The following is a 21219-nucleotide window of genomic DNA, read 5'->3' on the forward strand; positions in this document are numbered from 1 at the left end:
GGTTGGGATATCTCGTGGAAGAAGGCAAGTGTGGATTCGAACCAGGTCCTATATGTCTTCTGTGCATCTCATTCAGGCCTTGAAATCCTTGCCCGATTTCCCTCTTTACTCTGGATTGATGCCACATATAAAACCAATCTCTTCAAGATGCCAATGGTTAATATAGTAGGCAAAGCAGCTACCGGACAGACCTTCTTCGTGGCATGCGCCTTTGTCTCTAATGAGAAGGAGGAGTCCTACCAGTGGGTATTAGAGACCCTTCGGGATCTCCTATACTCCCGTTCAATCCCTCCTCCCATCACTATATTTTCGGATGATGCAGAGAGTCTCCTAGCTGCTATGGCAACGGTATTTCCTACTACTATCTCTTTACTCTGCATATGGCATATCTAGAAGAATATTGAGAAGAGGTTAAGACCGATGATTGCTCAGCATCTTCTAGTCTACCATGAGAGGAAGGGGGATATCCGAGAGGAAATCAACGAGCGTTGGAACGGCGCTAAGGGTCTCTTTAATCAAGTCATCTTCGCACCTACACTGGCTGAGATGGAGACTGCTTGGGAAAGCTTTAAAGAGGAATTCAAACACGAGGTTTTTGCAGAGGCAGTACAATATATCTCGGACCAATGGATGAAAGATGGTATTAAGCAACGCTTCCTTCGCTGCCATACCAATCAACACCTTCACTTTGGAGAGACCTCATCCTCGCGGGTAGAGAGTGCCCATGCTTACCTAAAGCGATTTATCCGTTCGTCGATTGGAGACCTTCTGACCGTTATGTGCCGAGTTCAAACCGCGGTCAGTACACGCCATATTACCGTTAATCAAGCGATTAAGGAAGAACGCCAGAAACTGCTAGATAACCTTCTTAAACCCTTATTCCGCGGAGTCCTCAATTGGGTGGCTATCTCAGGCCTATAACTAGTTGCTAGGCAACTAGTTGCATATGAGAAGAAAGAGATCAAGTTGGCTGATTGTACCCACTACCATCGGCAGGCGCTTGGAATACCGTGTCTCCACGAGATTATGACGGCAATTGAAGGCAAGAAAGCTCTCACGAGGGATCAATTCCACCGGCAATGGTGGCTCCTGACTTCAATCGAAGACGACTACCAGCCACTTGATATAGAGAATGTGCTTCAAATCGAGGATCCAGTGATTGCGAAAGCGGCAGGCCGCCCCCGTGGGCGAGCAAATCATACTCGAAAGGACCCTCGGGTAGTGGCTATCAAGGAGGTTGGCGATGTCTCCTCCACCAAGAAATCAACCATCAAGAAATCAACCATCAAGAAATCAACCATCAAGAAATCAACCATCAAGAAATCAACCATCAAGAAATCAACCATCAAGAAATCAACCCGCCAATCGGCCCGATTAGCTCGATCGACCAAGCGAGATCCTTCTGGATTTGAGATTGTGAGGAAGCGTACGGCGCAGGCAGGAAGGAAAGGGCGTGCAGGTCGATCGAATAGGCGATGAGATAGGTGAAATCGATCTAGATCAACAGTGTGTTAGCTTCCAAATTAGGAAATTGTATCTTCTTCGAAATCTCTGCGGATTTGAGCGATTTGGGTAGTTAAAAGGGCCGTTGGGAGAGGGTGTCAGGGAGGGGGTGGTAGGTAGATAGTTGTGGTGGTTGGTATGTAGGGGTATGGAGGTAAACAAAAGCGGTCACGTGATTTCATCATATGTAGGCGGCGACAGCGAGGGTATGCGCGAGAAGCGCTCATGTATAGAAATATACATACATAAGAGCTTGGCATATATTATGTAGATGTCGGATGTACCATTTGGTGATGGGAAGATCTAATTCCTAATTAGGACTAGTGTGGATTTGTCATGTAGTGTCACGAGCGATTTTGTAGTGCCATGAGCTGAACCCTCTCTTTACGCCGCAGGTCGTCATACCCTCGGTCTATGGAATGGCTTAGCTTGACCTCGTACGAACGACGAATCAAGCGCACTCTTCGCGTTTGTGTGTCCTTTTTTGGGGATGGTGTGTTCCTGGGTTTATGCTGGGTTGGTTGTGGGTGGATTCCGGTTCGTGGGTTGTAGGGAGTAGCTATTTTGTGTCAGTGCTGCTAGGCTGATATGGGTACGGATGTTGAGGGATACAGGTCTAGCTAGATGGTTGATTAAACTGGGACCTGTGGTGCTTGGGGGAGGGTTGTAGAGTATGTTTATATTGTTTTTGGGCTTTTGCATTGGTGGAGCTGGGTTTATCTGACAGGAAACATGAATGATCCTTTAAAGTAGTTCATTTTTGTAACGGGGGTGGCCGATCATATGTCCTCTAACACCTTGATGGTATTTAAGAACCCCGATTTATACATGAAACAAGCATGAGGGCAGATATACCTAATTTAACCGAGTAGAGTGAGAAAGGAATGCTTGGTTTCGCTAATCGCGTCTTGTCTCTTGGCTAGAAGTACGAAAGGCAATGAAACAGGAATAGCACTGGAACCCTCGATCAGGAGAGTCCACGGAAAGAAACCAGTACGCCAGACGACTCCCGATGACTCGGGCTCCCTGGCTCCGTTTATGTACTTCCCGACCCCATACGCCTGTTATATGTACTGTAGCACCCCGACCTCCAGACGGTGAACGCGAAGAGGTAGTCTAGGTCATCAAAAGGAAGGTCGATCTCGTTCATTCTCATGAAGATAGCTGCAACAGGAAAAGGAGACCCAAAAGCCGTACCATGAATCCGAGCCCAAAACCCCAGTCATAGAATAACCCGCAAAGAAGAAAACGAAACACCGAGCCAAAAGGTATACCGGGTTGGCGATATGCTCGATACCAAGCAGAGATGGAAATAATAGACCCATAATAAAAAGCTCCTTCATGCAGAGGGGAAATTCCAACCGGGCGTAAAGCCAGGGTAAAGTGACGGCTCATGCGTTGGAAATTGAAAGTCACAGAGCAAATCGCTCGATAAACCGTTCATCTGATGGTGGTGTGTCTCTGGCATGATCCCGGTATGTAATCGAACGGCAGTCTTAGTATCAGTCGCCGAACCAGCCGCATTGCAACCCCCATCGAGAAAATATGCAAATGATTGCTGCTCATGTGGCTGTGGGCCATGTGAAATCGAAGATCCAGGGGGTATATCGACATGAGGCGAGATTTCACCTGCACTTAGATCTGCGGATGTAATAGAAGGGCGTTGTTGCATGGCGAGCATATCCTGATAACCGGTATCTGGATAACTGTAACTCGCCTGTTGAACTGCCTGCAGATCCCACTGCCAATTTGAATTACTTCGACTCGTCATTGGAGTGAGGAGGGAATGGCAGATCGAGGGGCGGGAGGAGAGTGTCGTTGGTGAGGGTTCTGGGGGTGTAGTTGGTTCTGGGGAGGGTTCTGCCGTGGCGCTGCATTCCGTCGATGTAGAAAGTAATCGTAGGTACCGTAGATCTTCAGAGTCTTCTTCTGGCTCGTCTGCGTTCTCTTCGGCTTGTTTGATGAGACCTAGGCGATCGAGAATGGCGTGTGTGAGTGGGTGTCCGTCTGGGGCTTCGGCGAGTGGTTCGCCTGGGAAGTCTTCCTTGTTGATGCAGAATTTGTATAGTTTTTGGAGGGCCTTGACTACGAGGGAGTGGTGTGATTCAAGCATCTCGACAAACCTATAGATAATCCAGACCATGATTAGTGATTGCTTTTCTTGCAGTAATATAGTATTAGGAATCTCACCCTCGAGAGTACACTTTTGTCTGGGTCGCTTTCCTCTCACGGAATAAACATGGGTGATTGTATACTGAGCAACGATTGCAAGGCTGTTTTCCGTCACACTGTAGCAACAAGTTAGAATCAAAGTTGACATTAGCATAATTGTAAGCGACCTACCTTGGTCTTCTTAACCCGACACCGATCACAGGCCTTTAGGACATGCTTCCGCTTAACCCGGAAAACACGCTGATCGCGCTTCTCCTCACCCGTCCTAGAACGATGTTCCAACTCCGACAATGAAGCCACAGCAAAGTCATCGAGAGTATGTGGGAAACCCTTGGGACGAAGTTTAGGTTGCCACGACATGGTTGGCTTATACACCCCCGCTAAAGTAGGCGCAGGCACCCGAGCACGAAGACGCGCGAAAGAGAAAAAGGAAGAGTCGGATATAGTTTAAAAAAGAGAGAAATGCAAGCAAGGGATAGGATTTAGAAGAGGGTGATATGGACGAGCCAACAGGTAGAGGAAAAAAAGCAAGGGCAGAAGCTATGACCGATAGGCAGATTGTCTGGATGGAGCAGGTGGGGTGGGTGATATGGAATCGTAGGGGAGGTATGGGTATGGGGGAAATGGGGTATATGGGAATTATCACAGAAAAGAAAAGAAATGTAGTGCAAAACAGCCTCAATCACCTGCAGCCAGCTTGATATCATTGATTATATGGGATTAAAAAATGATCAGTTGTGCAGAGCAAGCCGGGGCCAACCCATCTGGTTTATTCTGAGTGGTTAGTTTAGACCAGCTTGACCACGAAAAGCATCAAGCAACACCCCTCACTCCTTCCTCCCCAGCTGCCCCGCATCATCAGCACAGGTCCCCCGTAGAGGACCATGTCCCCGGTGGAGGAGGGGTTGATGGGCAAGATACTACAGGGTGACGTGGAGGGGTCTGTCAGAATGTCAACCGGGGACGGCCGTTCGAGGGTCTCGCGACATCTTGTGGCTGTGGGAGGTACGACGCAGGGATCCCCGTCGACAGGATGAGTGGAACCGAAACAAAGGGCCAGAGATCAAAAAGGTATAGCGGGTTATAGTTGACGGGCTTATAGGTAGCCCAGGAACCATCCAGTGATGGTGACCAGTTTGAATGACGAGTGGAACAGAGACATGATAGTCTCATAGTTTCCACGTCTCTCTTCAGTGAAGACTGACAGAACAGGACCCAGCATGTCGGAGGCATTGCATTAGTTCCCTTTGGATGCAGTTGATGACTGTGATGACGATGGACACGGTCCGAGCCGTCAGTGGATCCGGGCTTCGGCACACAGACAGCCAGGAGACAACAGCCTCCATGTCCACTCCCATCCTATACGGGCCATAGTCACGGGCTATACCAATCTCGGACCTCGCAACACACCCCGGTCGTTTAGGCAGCGAGAAGAACAGGGTCAACGCTCCGCCCCTCAGTACAATTGATTTCGTCCGTGCGGCACCTCCCCCAGGCAATCGCAATGAAGTCATGCCTTGTCACACGCTGAACCAGCTCGAGGTTTTGTTCTTCCAGGGTTTAACACGTGCGATCCCAGTGGCTGTGAGAAAAGTAAGCAAGTCGAATGGAAATGTCACTCTAGTCACTCCAGTCTTACCGGATTGATTGTCCCAGGGAGAGAATCTGCCACCAAGACCCCGTTGGATTACAGTCCTGAACCAACCAGAATCCCCCTTTTCCCTCCCGCTGCACATTCTAACTGTTGATGATCTGCTGCTTGTCGACTCTGCCAGTCATGCTGCTAAGATCTGATTTGAGGATTTCCGGTTGCAAGCGGTGTACACTGTACAGTACCTTGTATTTTGGTCATATCACCTGATATCCTTGCAGCCAATGCACCGAAACGTGGTACGAGGTGATATGCCCTTGGCCATGGGTGATCCCAGGAGAGGCCGTAAAATAGGGGACACGGAATTGTCATTTGGTCTGCAGGAAAGGAGAGGAAGAGCGAGACCGAGAAGGTGTTGCTCGTTGTCAGTCATCAGCCCTTTCCTTGAGAGTGGTGGTCATTTGTTAGTGATGAATGAAGGATTCCGAATGGTATGTAGTGTGTAGTGTGTAGTATGTACGTAGAAACATGTTGGGCGCCCGAGGGAGGATTGGTAGAGGAAGAAAGAAAAGACCGAGGAGATGAAAGGAAAGAGTCCGACAAAGTCTAGGTGTATACCTGTACCTAGCAGCATGTATAGTCTATGTCTCTGTATACTCCCTCTCCACGTACACCTCATGTCCACTCTACTTGTATAGATCACAGCCATTCCACCATCCCCACTACTTCGATCATGATAACATCCCCATCTAACCCCAAGAAACACAATCTCCTTACACAACAAGGCCAACGGAGACACAACAACCCGTCCAGATCAGAACCACCCGATCGGCATTGATCTAAGATGATCTTTCGTGTATCTCTGCTTCTACCTATTCTGCCTTTCTCCCTTCCCCAACGATAGATCTGTGCGTCCGTTGTGTCTTGCATCCATGCTAGTCACAGCTCCCAGCTCTTCTGCACAACCCCCGGCGTGTAACGGCCAGTGGAGTTCGATCGACTGTACAGTCTACAGTAATCCTACTAGCTATAGCGCCCCCCAGACCCCGGCAAGGCCGACTGGTGCACCTTGTTTAGGAGCTCGGGCTTTGCAGTTTCAGGCTCCTCGGTTTTTGGCATGGGTATCCTACATTCCGTGTTTCCCAATGCAGTCTACTAGTTTTGAGCATAAATGATTCTTAATCTATTTCGTAGTGATCTAGTTTTTTTTTTTGTTTTGTTTTCTCACAGCTGAGTCGCCAGGGTGAGGGGGTTTGGGCTGAAAAGAGTAGAAGATGATGGAAGGATTTACGACATTCTCATCCAATCGTTGGACAATAACTTCCATCGGGGAGACATGATCAGAGACCGCGCTGTTGATTGATACCTGAAAAGTCCAGAGTACAGTATATGCAAGAACTGAACAGATCACGCCCTATGACCTGCTAGCTTCGATCGAAACCTGGGCATAGCCCTATAAGCGGCTGTCATGCTGGGTGACTCTGCTAGATCTGCAGCTGCGAGGTGCAGGACATTGTTTTGTGCCATTTGGATAGGTCATTGATGAAGCAGATCTAAATTTGTATTTTCCAAATCATCTCTATGAGTGGGGAGGGGCAGCTCTACGTGCAGGGCACGAATTCTAGTTATCTAACGACCAAATCTAAATCAACCCCCCTCTCTAATACCGAGGGGGGTATAAGCATCAAAGCATTTAAAAGTAGCAGAAGACCCGAGTCTGCCTCATTTTCGAGGCCCAATCTGTCGGATTGGCCGCTAGCAGAAGGAAAATAGTAAAAAAAGGACGTGACGATGTGTTCAACCTGCATTAAGAACAGCCAAGCGGGAATCTCATAGGCTAAGTCGACGGGAGGTTCATGTAGTCCATGTCAGAACAGCGGGACAGTTGAATCATTATTTCTTGCGTTTTTCATTTGTCATTTCTTTCCACCCTTCTCACTGCCAGGTACACCACTCTTCGGCGTATTCACCCGACTATCCACACGGGCCTTGTTTGCTTGCTCCCTCGACAATGTCGGTCAATCTACCATAGGCAAATCACGCACCATGAAGCAAGATGCTGGCTTCGCCCTTGGCAAGCAAATCAAAACTTTCCTCGCTGGTCGCCGTGGTTGGTGGACTAGGCGCTGAATGGTCGGGCGGCAGCTCAGACATGCGATCCTCTTCCAAATGAGTTTCACTCTGCCACCGACGTTCGCCAATCCACTCGAGGCCATCACCAGCACCGCTGATGTCCACCTTGCGACGTTGGCTCTCACGCTCCACCAGAGGCAGCTGGTCATCGTGGTCGGAGGGAGCGACCACGGGCAAGTTGCGACAATGCCATTCACCCAAGAACATGCCTTCCGGGTCAACCTCTTGCCGCACCTTCAGCCACTGATCCATATCATCCTTGTATAGTCGGTGCAGCTCGGTAGAATCCAGGGTGGTAAAGTTCTTCGCCCAGTGAGGTCTAGCGCCCATGTCCCGCATGAGCCACTCGAAGGCCTCATAGTACCGCTGACGGCAAGGCGGATCTCGGAGATACGGCCGGTACAGAGTTGCATTTAGGTAGAGCGTGGGCTCGTTGCGGCACGTTGGATCTAGGAAAGGACGCGGGTTGGGGTTCTTGCTCGAATCCGACACTCGCACCTCGACTGGGCAGTGCACCCACAGACCCTTGGGGGAGAAGGGAATGCGTGCGGTCTCCAGATCCCCGTGCAGCCACGCGGAGAGGCGGATGATGGCCTCGGGGCCCTTCTCGAGGGGAAGCGCCCACTCGTTGACGAACTGCGAGTACAGGCAGTTCATCAGCAGACCGGCGCGCGCCGGCTCGACAGCCTCGGTAACGGTTGCACCCGGGCGGAACCCATATTGCATGCCGAAAATGAACCACTCGATCCAGGGCAGGATACGGGGGAAGTAGGAGGACAGTGCAAGGAGGTTGTGGTAAACGTGGTAGCCGAACCACTCGCCATAGAAGTTCTTGGGTGGTGCGCGAAGAGGTTGGTCGGTCGGATCAGCGCGCCAGACGATCGCGCCCTTCTCATAAGGCAGCCACCAGACACGGACAAACTCGTGCGATGTCCACAGTCCAGTGGACCATTCGCTCAGCACCTTGGACAGAGAGTATCTCTCCTGGCGCCAGGCGATGTTGAACGCAGGCCTGGCCCTGAAGGTCACTTCGACCACAATTCCAAGCGCGCCCAGAGAGACCAGCGCGGCACGGAAGAGATCCGGGTTGTTGGTCGCACTGCAGCGCACTAGCTGGCCGTTCGATAGCACCAAGCTTAGCGACTCGATACATTCCGAGAGCAGACCATGGCGCAAAGAGCTGCCGTGGGTGCCGGTGGCAATGACACCCGCTATTGACTGACTGTCAATGCTGCCCAGGTTTTCCAGTGTCAACCCTTGCTCTTCCAGCTTCGGGCCCAGCTCGTATAAGCGAATTCCAGCCTCAACGGTCACCAAGCGAGTCTCGGTATCGATATGCAGAATGCGATTGAAGTCATCGAGGTTGACGAGCCAGGACGAGGTACAGGTCAAATCGGACGGGGAGTGGCCACTACCGACGGTGACCAGACGGCGGCGACAGCGGCGGGCGAGAGTAACTAGTTGCTGGATTTCCGCAATGGATTGAGGGCGAACGTAGAGCTCCGGTCGAGAGAAGAAGGTCTTGGCCCAAGTATGATGCAGGTGGTCGGCGGTTGCGCGGAACGGGACCGCGGGGTCGAGCTTGGACAGCTCGCGGGAGATGGATGCGTCCATAGTGGAGGGGTGGGCTGTAGTTGAATCGATTGGGTTGTATCACGACATAGTGCAGTTCTATCACATTGTCTGGGTATCCTAGGGTTTCTCTCGGAGGGTAGTGGGGGAGAGATAAAGGGGGAGGTGGTGGAAGGCAAGAGAATGGCACGGCACGCTAAAACTAAAAAAAAAGTTGTCGTGATGGCGAAATGCGCGATCATAATCGGCCCACTTTCCTCCACCTCCACCTGTGCCGATTACATGACATTCGCTCTATAATCAAGGGATATTCTCCCTAAAGTAAGAGGTGGATTTAGTGTCCTTGTCAAAATCCCGGCAGCTCCAGACTCGCACTACCATCCATCGCCGATCGATCGATCGCTGGACAAGCCGTCACATCCCGAAGGCCCGAAAGTTAAACATTGACAGTTGCCGTTTTGGGTTATCTCCGATATACTTTGATGCCTTGATTCTGGCTTGAATGGAGGCCACTACTTTCAAACACTATCAAGTTGCACTGTAAATATCTCACGCCATCATATAGAAACTAGCAAAGACAACCCTCTTTGGCCTTTCTGAACTACTATAAATGACTACAAAGTATACTCAAGCGCAACTTTTGAATATACAAGTACAGTTATTATATCTTCCATGAGGACAACATGGCAGCCAACTATATCAGCTTTACCTTAATAAGCTCTAGCGGCTAATATCACTTCTATAGGGATCTCTTGGTCTTGCCTACTATATCATACCATGTTCTTGAGAGAGTCGACAGGACATATTATGCAAAAGAACAGGGCAATCTTAGAAACGGAACCATCATGAAGAGATATTCACAACATTCCTCGGATCTGGCTCCTCTGAGCTCGAACTTTGCTACTTGGCTCTCTTTGATTGCTTAGTAGTATCGTCACTTGTCAGTGACTTCTCATCACTTTCTTCCTCACTAACTCCCTTCACCAGTACTGACGTGCTTGCTCTTCACTGCCTAACTCTTCTCACTTACCTAGTTTATCACCTTTCCATCTCACTGCAACCATCAAGGAAAATATCTTCATGAGGCAGTCTAAATTTCCTCGACGAGGGCGGGGGAATTTGTAAAGAGAGAAAAATTGGGCTTCCGTAAGAATAGTATCTTCAGCTTCGTTAATAATGGTGTCCTCAGCGTCGCGTTGATCATCATCCAGACCCCATTCCTTACTAGATAACTCAGAAGAGGATGCCTATTCCCCTTCGGAATCCATGGTGAAGGAATTTCAGACGAGACTGAAAATTCCAGGCGCGAGTCCCGGTTTTCGGATGGTTGTCATGGTTTGTACTACTCGGAGTCTTCCCGGCTTCGAGCGTGTCTCTCGAGTCGAAGGCGTAAATTTCCACTGCTCCAAGGTCACCTTCCCTGGTTGTCTTGGCTGAATTGAAATGCTCAGTGCAATTTTCACTTCCCCCTTCGATTCTTTGAGCCAGAATCTGATATCGTCCTCAAGGTGACTCTGAGCATCGATGGTCCTCGAAGTAGCATACACGGAGTCTCGGACTGAATCGAAGGGAGAAGTGAAAATTGCACTAGCCACGAGCCCAGCACCTTTCTTCAGCTGCCGGGCCAAATTCGGAAGCGAGTCTATCTTTTCGCTGGGCTCGTCAGTGGCAAGTACACAGCAAATCCATACGTCGGGCACTGCTCAAATCACGGTTGCAAGATACCAGATGCTGAGTACAACGTCTCTGCCGCCCTTCTCGAAGTTTGCAAACATGTACATGACGAAGTCGAAGACCTGTTGCTCAGTCAAAACACGCAGGTCTACAAGGCAAACGACTGGGCAGACTATGGACACCTGAAAATTTTCACCACAATTTTCACCAATCATTTCAACAGCCTCTTGAAAAATCCTTTCAAGCACCCTCTTCCTCCTCGTCGTTAGGGCAGTTCTCTGCAGAGCTAGACCTTCGAGATGAGCAATAACGACAACACCTTTCTCCGCCTTCCGGCGTCAATCCGAAAGCGAATTTACGTATTCGCCGGATTGATCACAGACAGCTACATCCAGTATCCATCGGTTGCCAAGCCTTACATGAAAGATTACGGGATATCAGAAGTCGACCGCAAACTTTCCCACAATCTCCTGAAAGTTTGCCAACAAGTGCATGATGAAGCAAAAGCCATTTTGCTCAAGCGCAATACCTGTATCTACTCTCCAAAGTTCTACGATAACTACAAAGATTTGGTATCTCTCAATCAACTCGGACCTAGCTGGTTCTTCTTACTAAGGAATGTCTACGTGCACGTATATCCCGAATCATATTTCGACTCCTGGGAGCAGTCCAGCCTTTAATGCGGTCGTATCAAGACTTGGCAATTGGCTGCAGCCAAAATTCTAGCCCATGGAAACCTGGGACAGCTGAGGTTGCATATAATTTGCAATACAAAGAGCCCCCAACAGGTTGCGGACGTTCTCAAGCCATTCATCGATGTTAAGGGAAGGCTTCTTGAGCTTGAACTTCGTCTCCATCCATCCTTCGCGGACCAAGCTCGCCAAATCGTCCTTCAGGTCCAGGCCCCAGACCCGGTCTTGATGCCTTTCCGTTTTGTTGAACTTCCCGCAGAGGTTCGACACCGCGTTCTCCAATACACCGATATCGTTACTCCCTCCCGCACGGTCCATTGGGATCCTCGAAACGGGTTCATGGCTAATGTCTGTCGCTGGGTGGATGGTGACGATGTCTTGGGAAACAGATATGACTATGCATCACACGGGCCTCACACATGCGAAGGTGATCCGGGCACAACGGGAGACTTTTGCATGTGGACTCAACCCGGGTCATATTCCTCTCGCTGCAACCGCACACATCGCCAGTCTCCTTTACCCCTGCTCCTTACATGCCGGACTATGTACAATGATGCCACTTATTCATTCTACACCAACAACCGCATTGTGATCTTACCATGTACAAATCCCACGGATTGCATGATCGGTACAGCACCAGCAGGCTATCTGGAACATCTCTACCTTGCAGATGCTGCTGGCAACTTCCCTCGCGGGATATTTAGTTCCAAACAGCTCGTAGTACACGAGGCAACCAAAATTTTCGTGGAGCGGGTTGGACGAAACAAGCTACGACTAATTCGAACACTTGAAATCGTTTTCCCGGTTGTAGGGATGCAGAGTGACTCTGTCCTCGACACTCCGGCCTACAAAGAATGGCTAGTCGCTGCAGGTTATCTGAAAACACTGACGAACGCTCAGGGCTTAACTCTTATCATCCATATCATGAAACCACGGCATGCTGACTACCCAAGGTTTGAGGGTGCGGCGGAGATCTTCGAAACAGCAGCGCGGCAGCTTCTGATGCCACTACGGGGACCACCAAGATTGCAATTCAAGAGACTATTCGTCCACTTGGAAAGCACAAGTCATTGGGCCCCTTCGAAGCTGCTTCCAGGCATGAGAACAGACAGATTATCGGGTGGCAGATCACGTTATCTGCCCTTGTCGAACGACAAACTGGCAGAGATGGAAGTTGCCCTAAAAAAGCTGGTTATGGGCGAGCAATATGACAGCTATGCAGTGGGCAAAGGAGAGGAGCTCCCAAGCGCTTGGCTCCTAGATGAATGGGAGCGTTGCCGCGAATACTGGTAGATTGAAGGTGCCTAGTTTGCTCGAGATCTCAGTGTCTAATTTTGAAGGTTCCACAAAAGGAAGATACACAAGGGCTCATGCCATTCACATTGCCCAACTTCCTGATTGAATCAGTCAAGAAAACATGGCTTGATTTATGCATATACCGAAGATGTCTCAAATGTTAAATGTGGTAGATGTACAACCCAGAATGCTCCCGCGATGCCCCTCTCTTCTAGCACACAGTGCACCGATAATCAAGATGACAGACATGAAGGTAAAAAATCAAGAAAGACTCCATCCTCTCCTACCGCAAATGCTCTCTTTAAAGACCGAAATATGCACAGAGAAATAAAAATGAAGAAACCGGGAGAAGAAAAAACGGAAAGAGAGAGAGAAAAAAAAAAAAAAAAAACATAGACATGGAACAATACATAGCACGAAATTTAATCTCTTCGATCATGAGAGCGGATAGCTTCAATAGCCACCTCGAGAGGGAACACGCAGGGCGCGCTGAGGGCGTGGGGGTCCCATTTGCGGAATGCACTTTGGCATCGATCTGGGATGCCGCCTAACGCGACGAAACTCTTGGGGATGAATGGGCGATCTTGGAGAGACGCGGCGAGGATGCCGTACTCGTGGGCGAAGACAACTGCGGAGGCGAAGTCTGCTGATTTCTGGGAGGCTTGCTCACCGACGATGCTGCGATGTTGTTAGTCATGGTTAAGGCCGGGGGTTGAGATATCGTTAACTTACACATAGATCTCGAAGAATGTATCCAGGACGTAAACATCCTTCTCCGTCAGGTCTTTGTAGCAGAATGGCTCAATTTCCTGGACAGTGTCATTCGGTCGGACAACGGGTGATCCCGAGCCAGGACGGCGCATCCAGAAGCGGGTGGGCTGGGCTAGCTCATGATCAACACGAAGAAGCCTTGTGCGGAAGTGATCGTATTTTGGCTTCAATTGCCAGTAGTCCGAGCACAGAAGGGAGTTGCCTTCGCTAGAGCCCGCAAAATCCTCGAAGAAGCATTCTGGTTCTTGGCCCTCATCACACTCTTCAAACTCGCCAGTCAAGCCGAGATCCATGCTGATCAAACGAGCAGCGCCCGTTTCCTCGGGACCGCTGCCCCGGCCCTTCCAGAGATACAGTTTACCGAAAGGTGCAGAGATCACGAATGGGAAACCGGAGCATAAGTTGCGCAGCGAGTAGTCGACTTCGTCAAAGGCCATCTGACCCATATGCTTTCGACCGCACAGCATGTACAAGGCGGACGAGTTGGAGCGAGAACTGAATCCACGGCGAGTGATGATAATTCCACCGAGGGCTTGAATGAACCGCACAGGCTCCTTGCCTTGTCGAACCACGACCAACTTGCAGCCGTTCTCGCGACCCACCTTGCGAGCGAACAGCTGCGCGTCTTCCAATGCCGGTTCTGGGACGTCATCTCCACACCAGAGGTACACTTCGGTGCTGCTGCTACCCTGTGCTTCGAACTGATGCACACATAGGTACATGCTTCCCTCGTACAAGACATACTCCTGGTTGATAGGGAGTTCTTGTCTCTTCCCATCGCCCGTCAGCTCCCAGATATAGCGCTTAACAGTTCTGATCTTTGTCGCATCGGGCTTACTCGTCAACATCAACTGTGGGTCGATATCCATACGGTCTCGCGGGTTGGGGAAGGCTTTGAAGAAACCAGCGATGACTTCGCGAGCTTCCGCTGCCTGCGCAACTAGCGAGGGTGCAGACATTTTCCGCGACAATCGGTGCGAATGACGAGGCTTGTTAAGAGAGACGTCAGATCGCCTGGTAGCGACTGGTGGGGATGGGAGAGCTTTTGATTGAGGTGAAGAGTCGGCCGGGATCATGCCGGGAAGCGGTTTTTGGGGTGTTATGTCCGGTGTGTCCATCTGATTTTCCTTGAAACTCGTTCTTAGAGGCGATGGAGAAGAAGGCGACGCATACCGGGGCGGCTGTACCCATTGTGGCCTGGCTACGGGAGTTGAAGGTGATGTTGGGAGCGGCGATGGCGAGCTTGGCTTAGGTGGAACGGGGGGCCTAGTTGAAAGGGGGCTTGGCGACGGGCTTACGTCCCTTGGAGACCCATGTTCATGGCTGACATTCTCTTTATCGCTATACCCGCTGGGAGATTGAGCGGTGGGTGCGTCTCGTGTGGAAATGGGCGAGATGGGAGAAATGGGCGACATAGGGGACATCGGCGACATCGGCGACATGCTACCCAGCCTATACTGCAGTCCGCTGTTGAGAGCATTCTGGAAGCTGGTTCTTACTTCCGGGAGCTGGTGCTTGATAACGGGGCTCTCTGCTCGAGCGGGTTCAGTATCGGGGACCGTGCTTTCTTTCGGCAGGTTCTCCGAGTGAGGCTCTAAAGAGACCTCGGGCTCGGGAAGTTGCTGCGAGGATGGGACTTCAGGAGAAGAAATGGCACCAACCTCCTTAGTATCCTGCGCGGATGGGACAGCAGCTGGCACGGCAGCGCCACCAGGCAGTCTTCTTTTAGGTCCTCTAGCACGAGCTTTCGTCATATGGGTAAGTGGTGCAGAGGGAGTGGCGGGCGAGCTCTCGCCAGAGGGCGAAATCACTAGATCCTTCTTAGGCGCCTCGGCTGCAACGGGGGGACCGCGAGAGAGTAGATTTGCTAGGGCAGGGTTGATTCGGCCTGCGAGTTTTCCTTTTGCCGTCGAGTATGGATTTACAACAGGCGTAGTTGCTGTTGGTCGCCTCGCGGACGGCAAACCACGAACAGAGCTAGCTGTCTCGCGGACAGGTTTTGGTTCCGGCTCAACCTCTGTGATAATCGTCTCGGTGATGGATTTGCGGTCTTCCTTGGGACTTGTGATTGGCTCCGGATTCACAACTCTTGTAGCCACGGGGCTAGTGATCGGAGAGACTACCTCTGGCTCTGGTGTAGCGATAGGTTCCTCAGTTGGTGGAGGTGGAGACAGGGGCGATTCCAGTGTTGACTTTGTGGGGCTGCTGGCGCTTGCAGTAGGAGATGGCTGCTCGTCGTCTCGCTTGGCGCTGATGGTTTTGTTCATGAGCTGGCGCTTAGCGATGGCTTCGGGCACAACATCAGCAGGCTTCTCCAGGGCATCCTTTTCTCCTAGTGTATTGCGCCTGATAGATCCCCCACCGGCCTTCATTTCCTCCTTCCGCTTCAAAATGCTCTCCTTGAGCTCATCGACACGCTGGGTTTTCTTCGGTCCTCCAGTGACATTCAGGGCAGCCTTTCCGCGGAGGATGTTGCCCTTGAGCTCGTCCGGTGCAACATAATTACGAGTCTCGGCCTTTTTGAGCTTGCCAAACACGTTCTTGAATTCGGGCTCTGTCTGAGGACCAGTCTCCTTGGCGACCTCGCGCTTACGCAGATTGGCTCGGAAATCAATAACGGGAGACTGGGGCTTGGGTCTGGGCGAAAGGGGATCTCGGAGAGGAAGAGAGAAATTTGGCTTCATGCTGAGTGCGGGAGGCGGAGACTTGCGAGTTGGCACGGGTTCTGGAATCTTTCCAGATAACGCTTGTACTTGTTCAGGCTGGGTCTTCGGAGTGACAGAGGGAGAGACAGGAGTCGTGTCTTCCTGCTTGGGCTCTTCCTCTTGCTCTGCCTCTTCTGCTGCCTCGAGTTCTGGGTCTTCTTCAACTGGCTCTGTCGTCGCCGACTGAGGCTCATTATCTGTTGCTTCAGCGACAGGTGACTCTGGCTCTGGTTCCTTTGGCTTCGTCGCGCTGGGCACACCGAAGGCTGGAGGAGCTCCAGAAAGACTTGGCTTCTTGAAGTGGCCACCTGGCGGGGGTGTTCGCATCAAGCTAATGGGGGTGACTTCTTTGAAGTTGTTCACGCGACCAGCATCAATACTGCCCCGCGACTGGCGGTCACGTACCCATGAGGGTTGTTGTGGTGGCGGTTGCTTCTGAGTCCGGGGAGACTCCGGACGGTTGAGCGCACTCTCGAGCCAGGAGGCTTTGGTTGGGCTCCAGCGTCTGGGGTCCATTGTTCGAGAAGTGAAGGGGCTTGATGGGGTATCACCAGCCATACTATCTGCAGTCATTGAACTGGTTGATCTGGAGTGGCCGTAATAGGCAGGTCGGCCTGGGCTACCTTCAGGGCGAGTCTCGTTCCTGGGACCAGAGGGTGTGGTTGGTCTCTCTGTGGACTCTTGGGGGTGGACAGTTGCTTCACTGTGACTTGAGCTGGGTCGTGGTTGAGAAGGCAGCGGGGAAGTGTCTCTTGCTTGTCGCGTGACACTTGTGGGAGTCATGTCACTGACGCTCGCGGTGAGACTTGGCCCTGCCACGCTATTACGGTTCGACATAATTGAGTTACTTCTGCTCAATCCCTGCGGCAACTGAGCACTCCACCGTTTCGATACGCTATCTGAACGCCGCATCATGGCACTCTGCACGAAACCACCCATTCCCTTCGTGGGTGATGTTGAGCGAGCTCGCTCTGGTGACATCCGTCGCTGGGTTGGAGATGCTGGAATTGGATCCCTCACTGACTCATTCTGCGACGGATCCAACTTCGGCGTGTCCGTCAAGGTGACTGGAGACCCGAGCCCAGTGGCAGGAGAAACGGATGACACGCTCGAATATCGGTTGCTGAAGTTGCTATCGCCGACGGTCGAGGCAGTTCTCGGTGGGGAAGGTGATCTCGCCTCTGCTTCCTCCACCCTCTCCGGCTCAATGGTAGAGTCACGACTCAACCCAGGCAGTCGACGCCCTGCCATCGACTCTGTTGGACTATCAGGCCGTTCCTCGGGCTTACGGAATGCCGGTGAACCCAGTCCCCGGTCCGGGGTTTGGCGAAACCATGACGGGTCCTTGGATGAGAGTGACTGCGCAATCTGGGCACGAGAGAGCTCACTGGCGTCGGAGGCTGTGGACGCATTTCTCAAATGACTGGAACGAGTCGGAGATATCGAGCCAGGCGATCTGCTTCCCAATTCACGGGAAGACGGGCGCTGCTGCCATGACAAGGTCCCCGCTCGGCTCCGTGACAAGGTTGGTATCGCTCGCGAGGGGGAATCCGTATCGGTGTCCGGGACTGATCCACGTCTCATACCGCCGACTAGTATGTCTCGTTCTTGGGTCGGGCTCGCTCTGCCCGGTGTTTCAGGATCTGGGGTTTGCAGGGTCGGCTCCAGCTGTTCGGGAGGCTCGATGGCCGAGGGTTGGCCGATGGAAGAGGCACTCAGTCTGAAAGCATTCATGGTGGGAGATCCGGCGATCGATCGTGCTCGCTCTATCATGACCCATCATCAGCAAATCGCTCCGACATGTAGAGGGGGGATTTCTCGAGGGTTCGGCTGTCACGCGGGGTTCACCGTCGGCTCAGCTGAGGCCGTAGCGAGTCACCTCGAGAATTCCCCGGAGGAGGGACATGAAACAATACCAGCACGGCGGGCCTGTCTCTCTTTGCGGCCTTGTAGAATCTCCTCTTCCAGCTTCTTGGTACGCTCCTCATCTTCCTTGTCGCGGCGCTCGCCCAGTTCCCGAATGCGCAGCAGGAAGTCATTCACGTCCTCGGCCCCATCGGGGTTTGTGGGGACCGTCATTCTCCTTGTCGTCCCCAAAAGGACCAGCAAACTCCTCGGTGGTCGTTGAGGCTCGTAAGGACGAGGGGTTGAGATTGGGGGGAAGAAGTGGGAGAGTGGAAGACTCAAGGGCTGAGGTGTTCTCCGCCCTGCTTAAATTAAATGGGGATGGACGCGATCATCGCAACTCATTGGCTCCTCCGATCATCATCGCACATCCTCCCGGAACCCTTTGGCTTTTTACTTCCGCGCTTTTGCGAGGTGTCGACTGGACAATAATCTTGGAAAAATTCTCTATATCCACTGGTCTCATACTATACTGACTAGTCCCGAATCTAATACCCTTGAGTGATACAGGAAACGCATTTCCCTTCAGAGCGGGATGTTTGTTTACAGCGAAGGTTTGGTGGAGCGGATCGCGTCCAGTCAGCCCCGCAGGTTTTTGGCCCAAATGCTGGACCCATGGGTGAGCCGCAAAATGACGAATTTTTCTCTCTCCAGGGGCAAAATTAAAAGGAGCAACTCAGTTGGACAGACCGAATACTCAATCTGGCCATCTTTTCCATACACGATACCTCGGAAAGTGATCTATCGGCTTGTACCTTGCAGCATGGCCTTTTGGGCACACTGTCGAGGGCCAGCCAATCACGAGTTGTAAATTATCCATTCCTTTAGAAGACTGACACAATCATACCGGGCTAATGATTTCCTTGGGGTTATAGTATGAAGTATTTCACTAAAGTTTTCTTGTTGAATACCGTAAATCAATTCAAGAAGATTCCTTCCTATAGTTAGATCAAACATCTTCGGAGTTTCTGTAGCTTCCCGTGGTCGGAAAGACAACCCGAAGCCGTGTAATGCTCTAGTCCAGCAACGAGACAATAAAACGTTGAGAATCACCTGCTTTGAACTATAAATGTACGTGCATCTCTTATGGCACGCTGCATAGAAGCTTCCGACCTCCTGCCAAATTCAAATGCAACTGGAACGACGTAGTTCAACAACCAACACTAGCCCTGAGGCAAGGTTGACCTGCAGAAAAGAACCCCCAGGACCCGGATAGACCGCGAAGCTTCTCGACATATAGCAGAACAATAGGGCGAATGGACGATCATGAAGACATGAATTAGTTGCAGGTTATGAACTCCTCGATGTAGATCCCTAGCTGCCCAATGGGACCGATTCTCGCCAGAAGTCGGCCTAACCCAGTAGAGGCCAAAGGTCGGTCATGCCTAATACAGGAAAAGTCGGTCTTTGGCATCCTGTACCACCCATTCCAAACCTTCTGTGAGGTTTTTGCCCGTCATGGCACTGCATGGGAGAATAGTCCATTTGTGTGTTTTGATTAGATCCAAGCCAAGGCGCTGTACCAACTATCATTAGCCTTCGTTCGAGAACTAATGGAATCCCATCGTCCTCAAGACTAAATTTCCACCGGCTACACATACCTCTCGCACCTCATCCTCACCCATACAATGTTCCACGTCTGTTTTGTTTAGAAAGACCAGAAGGGTGGCTCCCATTAGGCGCTGGTGGCCGCTTAGCTTCAGGATCCCAACGATTGGGCGATGGCGGTGGGGAACCTACCTCTTCCAGAAGCAGCCCAGCTAGCTCCTGACGACAGTCATCCACACGAAGACGATCTGTAGCATCAACTACCCAGACAAGAGTGTCGGTTTTCTCGAAGTAGTTTTTCCAGTATGAGCGTAGTGTTTTTTGCCCACCAACATCCCCTATGAATGGTCAGTTCTGTCCTGATCTGGCAGAATCGTAGGTAGACTCACAGATGTTGAGTTTGTATCTAGACAAGTCAGAAAAATTGCATTCTGTCCAAAAAGAAATAGGAAACTCACCCCATGAAATCAATAGTCTTGATAATAAAGCCCAATGTGGGGCTGACTGTGGTGACATCCTCGTTCATGATCCGTTTAACAATAGTAGTCTTGCCCGCATTATCCAGACCCCTGGTACCTCCACCGTTAGCAGCGCACTTGCAAGTAGACTGGAAGTCCGTACAGCATCAATATTCGCATCTCCTTGTCCTTCAGACGGGCTTTTCGCAGTATTGACAACATGTTCACCTATCTCTTTCGGAGTGCTAGATTTTCCTGGGGAGTTGAGGAGGGGCAAAATCTTGTGGGAGCTCTGCCGGGAACCTGCCCTCTCGGCTTTATCGATATGCAGCACACAACTAACCTTACTCTAACTACACTCCTCTGGATATCAAGTGATTTCCAAAAGTTTCATGTGCACCATAATTTACGGATAGTATTCCAGCCTTTTTTATTACATCTGAATGAATATCCTGGTCTGACGTGTACCTATGAGCGAGATATATCTTAATGACGGCTCCCATTTGACACCATGACCACCAGCAACTTTCAACACTTTGCTAGAGGGTCACCCATACATAACGAAACATACATGGACCACGGGACACTAGCCGTGCTTTTCACTAAGATCTGAATAGTTCCCGAAACGGCATAGCGCTTCCAAGTCAATGCTTGATACTGCCATTGTAGACCGAGCAAGTGACGGCTCACACTTTTGATTCAGTCCAACTTCGCCCTGCATCACCTTCATCGAACCTGCATCGAATCAGCTTCCTGAAGATATCTCTGAAGTCTTCAATCTTGGGGGAGCAGGAGATTCAGGCGCTCATCTGGTATTAAACTGCATCGCAGTTTAAGACTCCCGTGGTATCAAGCGTGGTGTCAAGCATCCTGAGCTCCAATGGTCTGGATTGGGTTTGGTGAGCGTGATTGAATGGATCTGGGAAAACCGCATAAAAATCGCGTCAATCTCTTCCACGTCGAAGAGGATAGCGTCCATCAACTGTGGACCCTAGAAGATGGCCAGCAAGATGTTCCCGAATTATCTGGCAAAAGCTACGCAGTCGGAAGGAAGCACTGAGCCGGCCTAACAGGCTGGTAAGCCATGGCCTCTCGCTACCATCACTCCCAATGGTCCCCATGTTAACCATAATGAAAGCATCACACTGGCTAAGCTTGGCCCCATGTCCACTGAGATGGTGCAGAATGGCCGATGAAGC

General features: G+C 51.1%; 5 protein-coding genes across 5 annotated transcripts; 1 reads left to right on the forward strand and 4 right to left on the reverse strand.

Moving 5' to 3' along the window:
• Positions 1-2842: 2842 nt before the first annotated feature.
• Positions 2843-4053, reverse strand: N7496_011732 (Zn(II)2Cys6 transcription factor domain-containing protein; the record flags this gene model as incomplete). Its single annotated transcript, XM_056704645.1, has 3 exons — positions 2843-3626; positions 3694-3791; positions 3847-4053. Coding segments are annotated over 3 exons (1089 nt in total), but the record flags the coding sequence as incomplete, so codon positions are not given.
• A 3250-nt stretch (positions 4054-7303) lies between these two features.
• N7496_011733 (D-arabinono-1,4-lactone oxidase) lies at positions 7304-9013 on the reverse strand (the record flags this gene model as incomplete). Its single annotated transcript, XM_056704646.1, has 1 exon — positions 7304-9013. One exon carries the CDS (start codon positions 9011-9013, stop codon positions 7304-7306), a length of 1710 nt encoding a protein of 569 aa, XP_056550606.1.
• A 1931-nt stretch (positions 9014-10944) lies between these two features.
• On the forward strand, positions 10945-12630 carry N7496_011734 (uncharacterized protein; the record flags this gene model as incomplete). The annotated part of the gene is made up of 2 exons (XM_056704647.1): positions 10945-11277; positions 11434-12630. The coding sequence occupies 2 exons, from the start codon at positions 10945-10947 to the stop codon at positions 12628-12630; spliced, it is 1530 nt and encodes a 509-aa protein (XP_056550607.1).
• Positions 12631-13055: 425 nt separating this feature from the next.
• On the reverse strand, positions 13056-18188 carry N7496_011735 (putative gelsolin repeat protein; the record flags this gene model as incomplete). Its single annotated transcript, XM_056704648.1, has 3 exons — positions 13056-13311; positions 13366-17875; positions 18026-18188. 3 exons carry the CDS (start codon positions 18186-18188, stop codon positions 13056-13058), a joined length of 4929 nt encoding a protein of 1642 aa, XP_056550608.1.
• A 1211-nt stretch (positions 18189-19399) lies between these two features.
• On the reverse strand, positions 19400-20242 carry N7496_011736 (uncharacterized protein; the record flags this gene model as incomplete). The annotated part of the gene is made up of 6 exons (XM_056704649.1): positions 19400-19531; positions 19616-19696; positions 19755-19900; positions 19952-19968; positions 20021-20131; positions 20184-20242. 6 exons carry the CDS (start codon positions 20240-20242, stop codon positions 19400-19402), a joined length of 546 nt encoding a protein of 181 aa, XP_056550609.1.
• Between the last annotated feature and the right edge of the window lie 977 nt (positions 20243-21219).

The sequence above is a fragment of the Penicillium cataractarum genome, assembly GCF_028827025.1.
Source record: "Penicillium cataractarum strain IBT 29864 chromosome Unknown utg000009l, whole genome shotgun sequence".
Classification (NCBI taxonomy): Eukaryota; Fungi; Ascomycota; class Eurotiomycetes; order Eurotiales; family Aspergillaceae; genus Penicillium; species Penicillium cataractarum.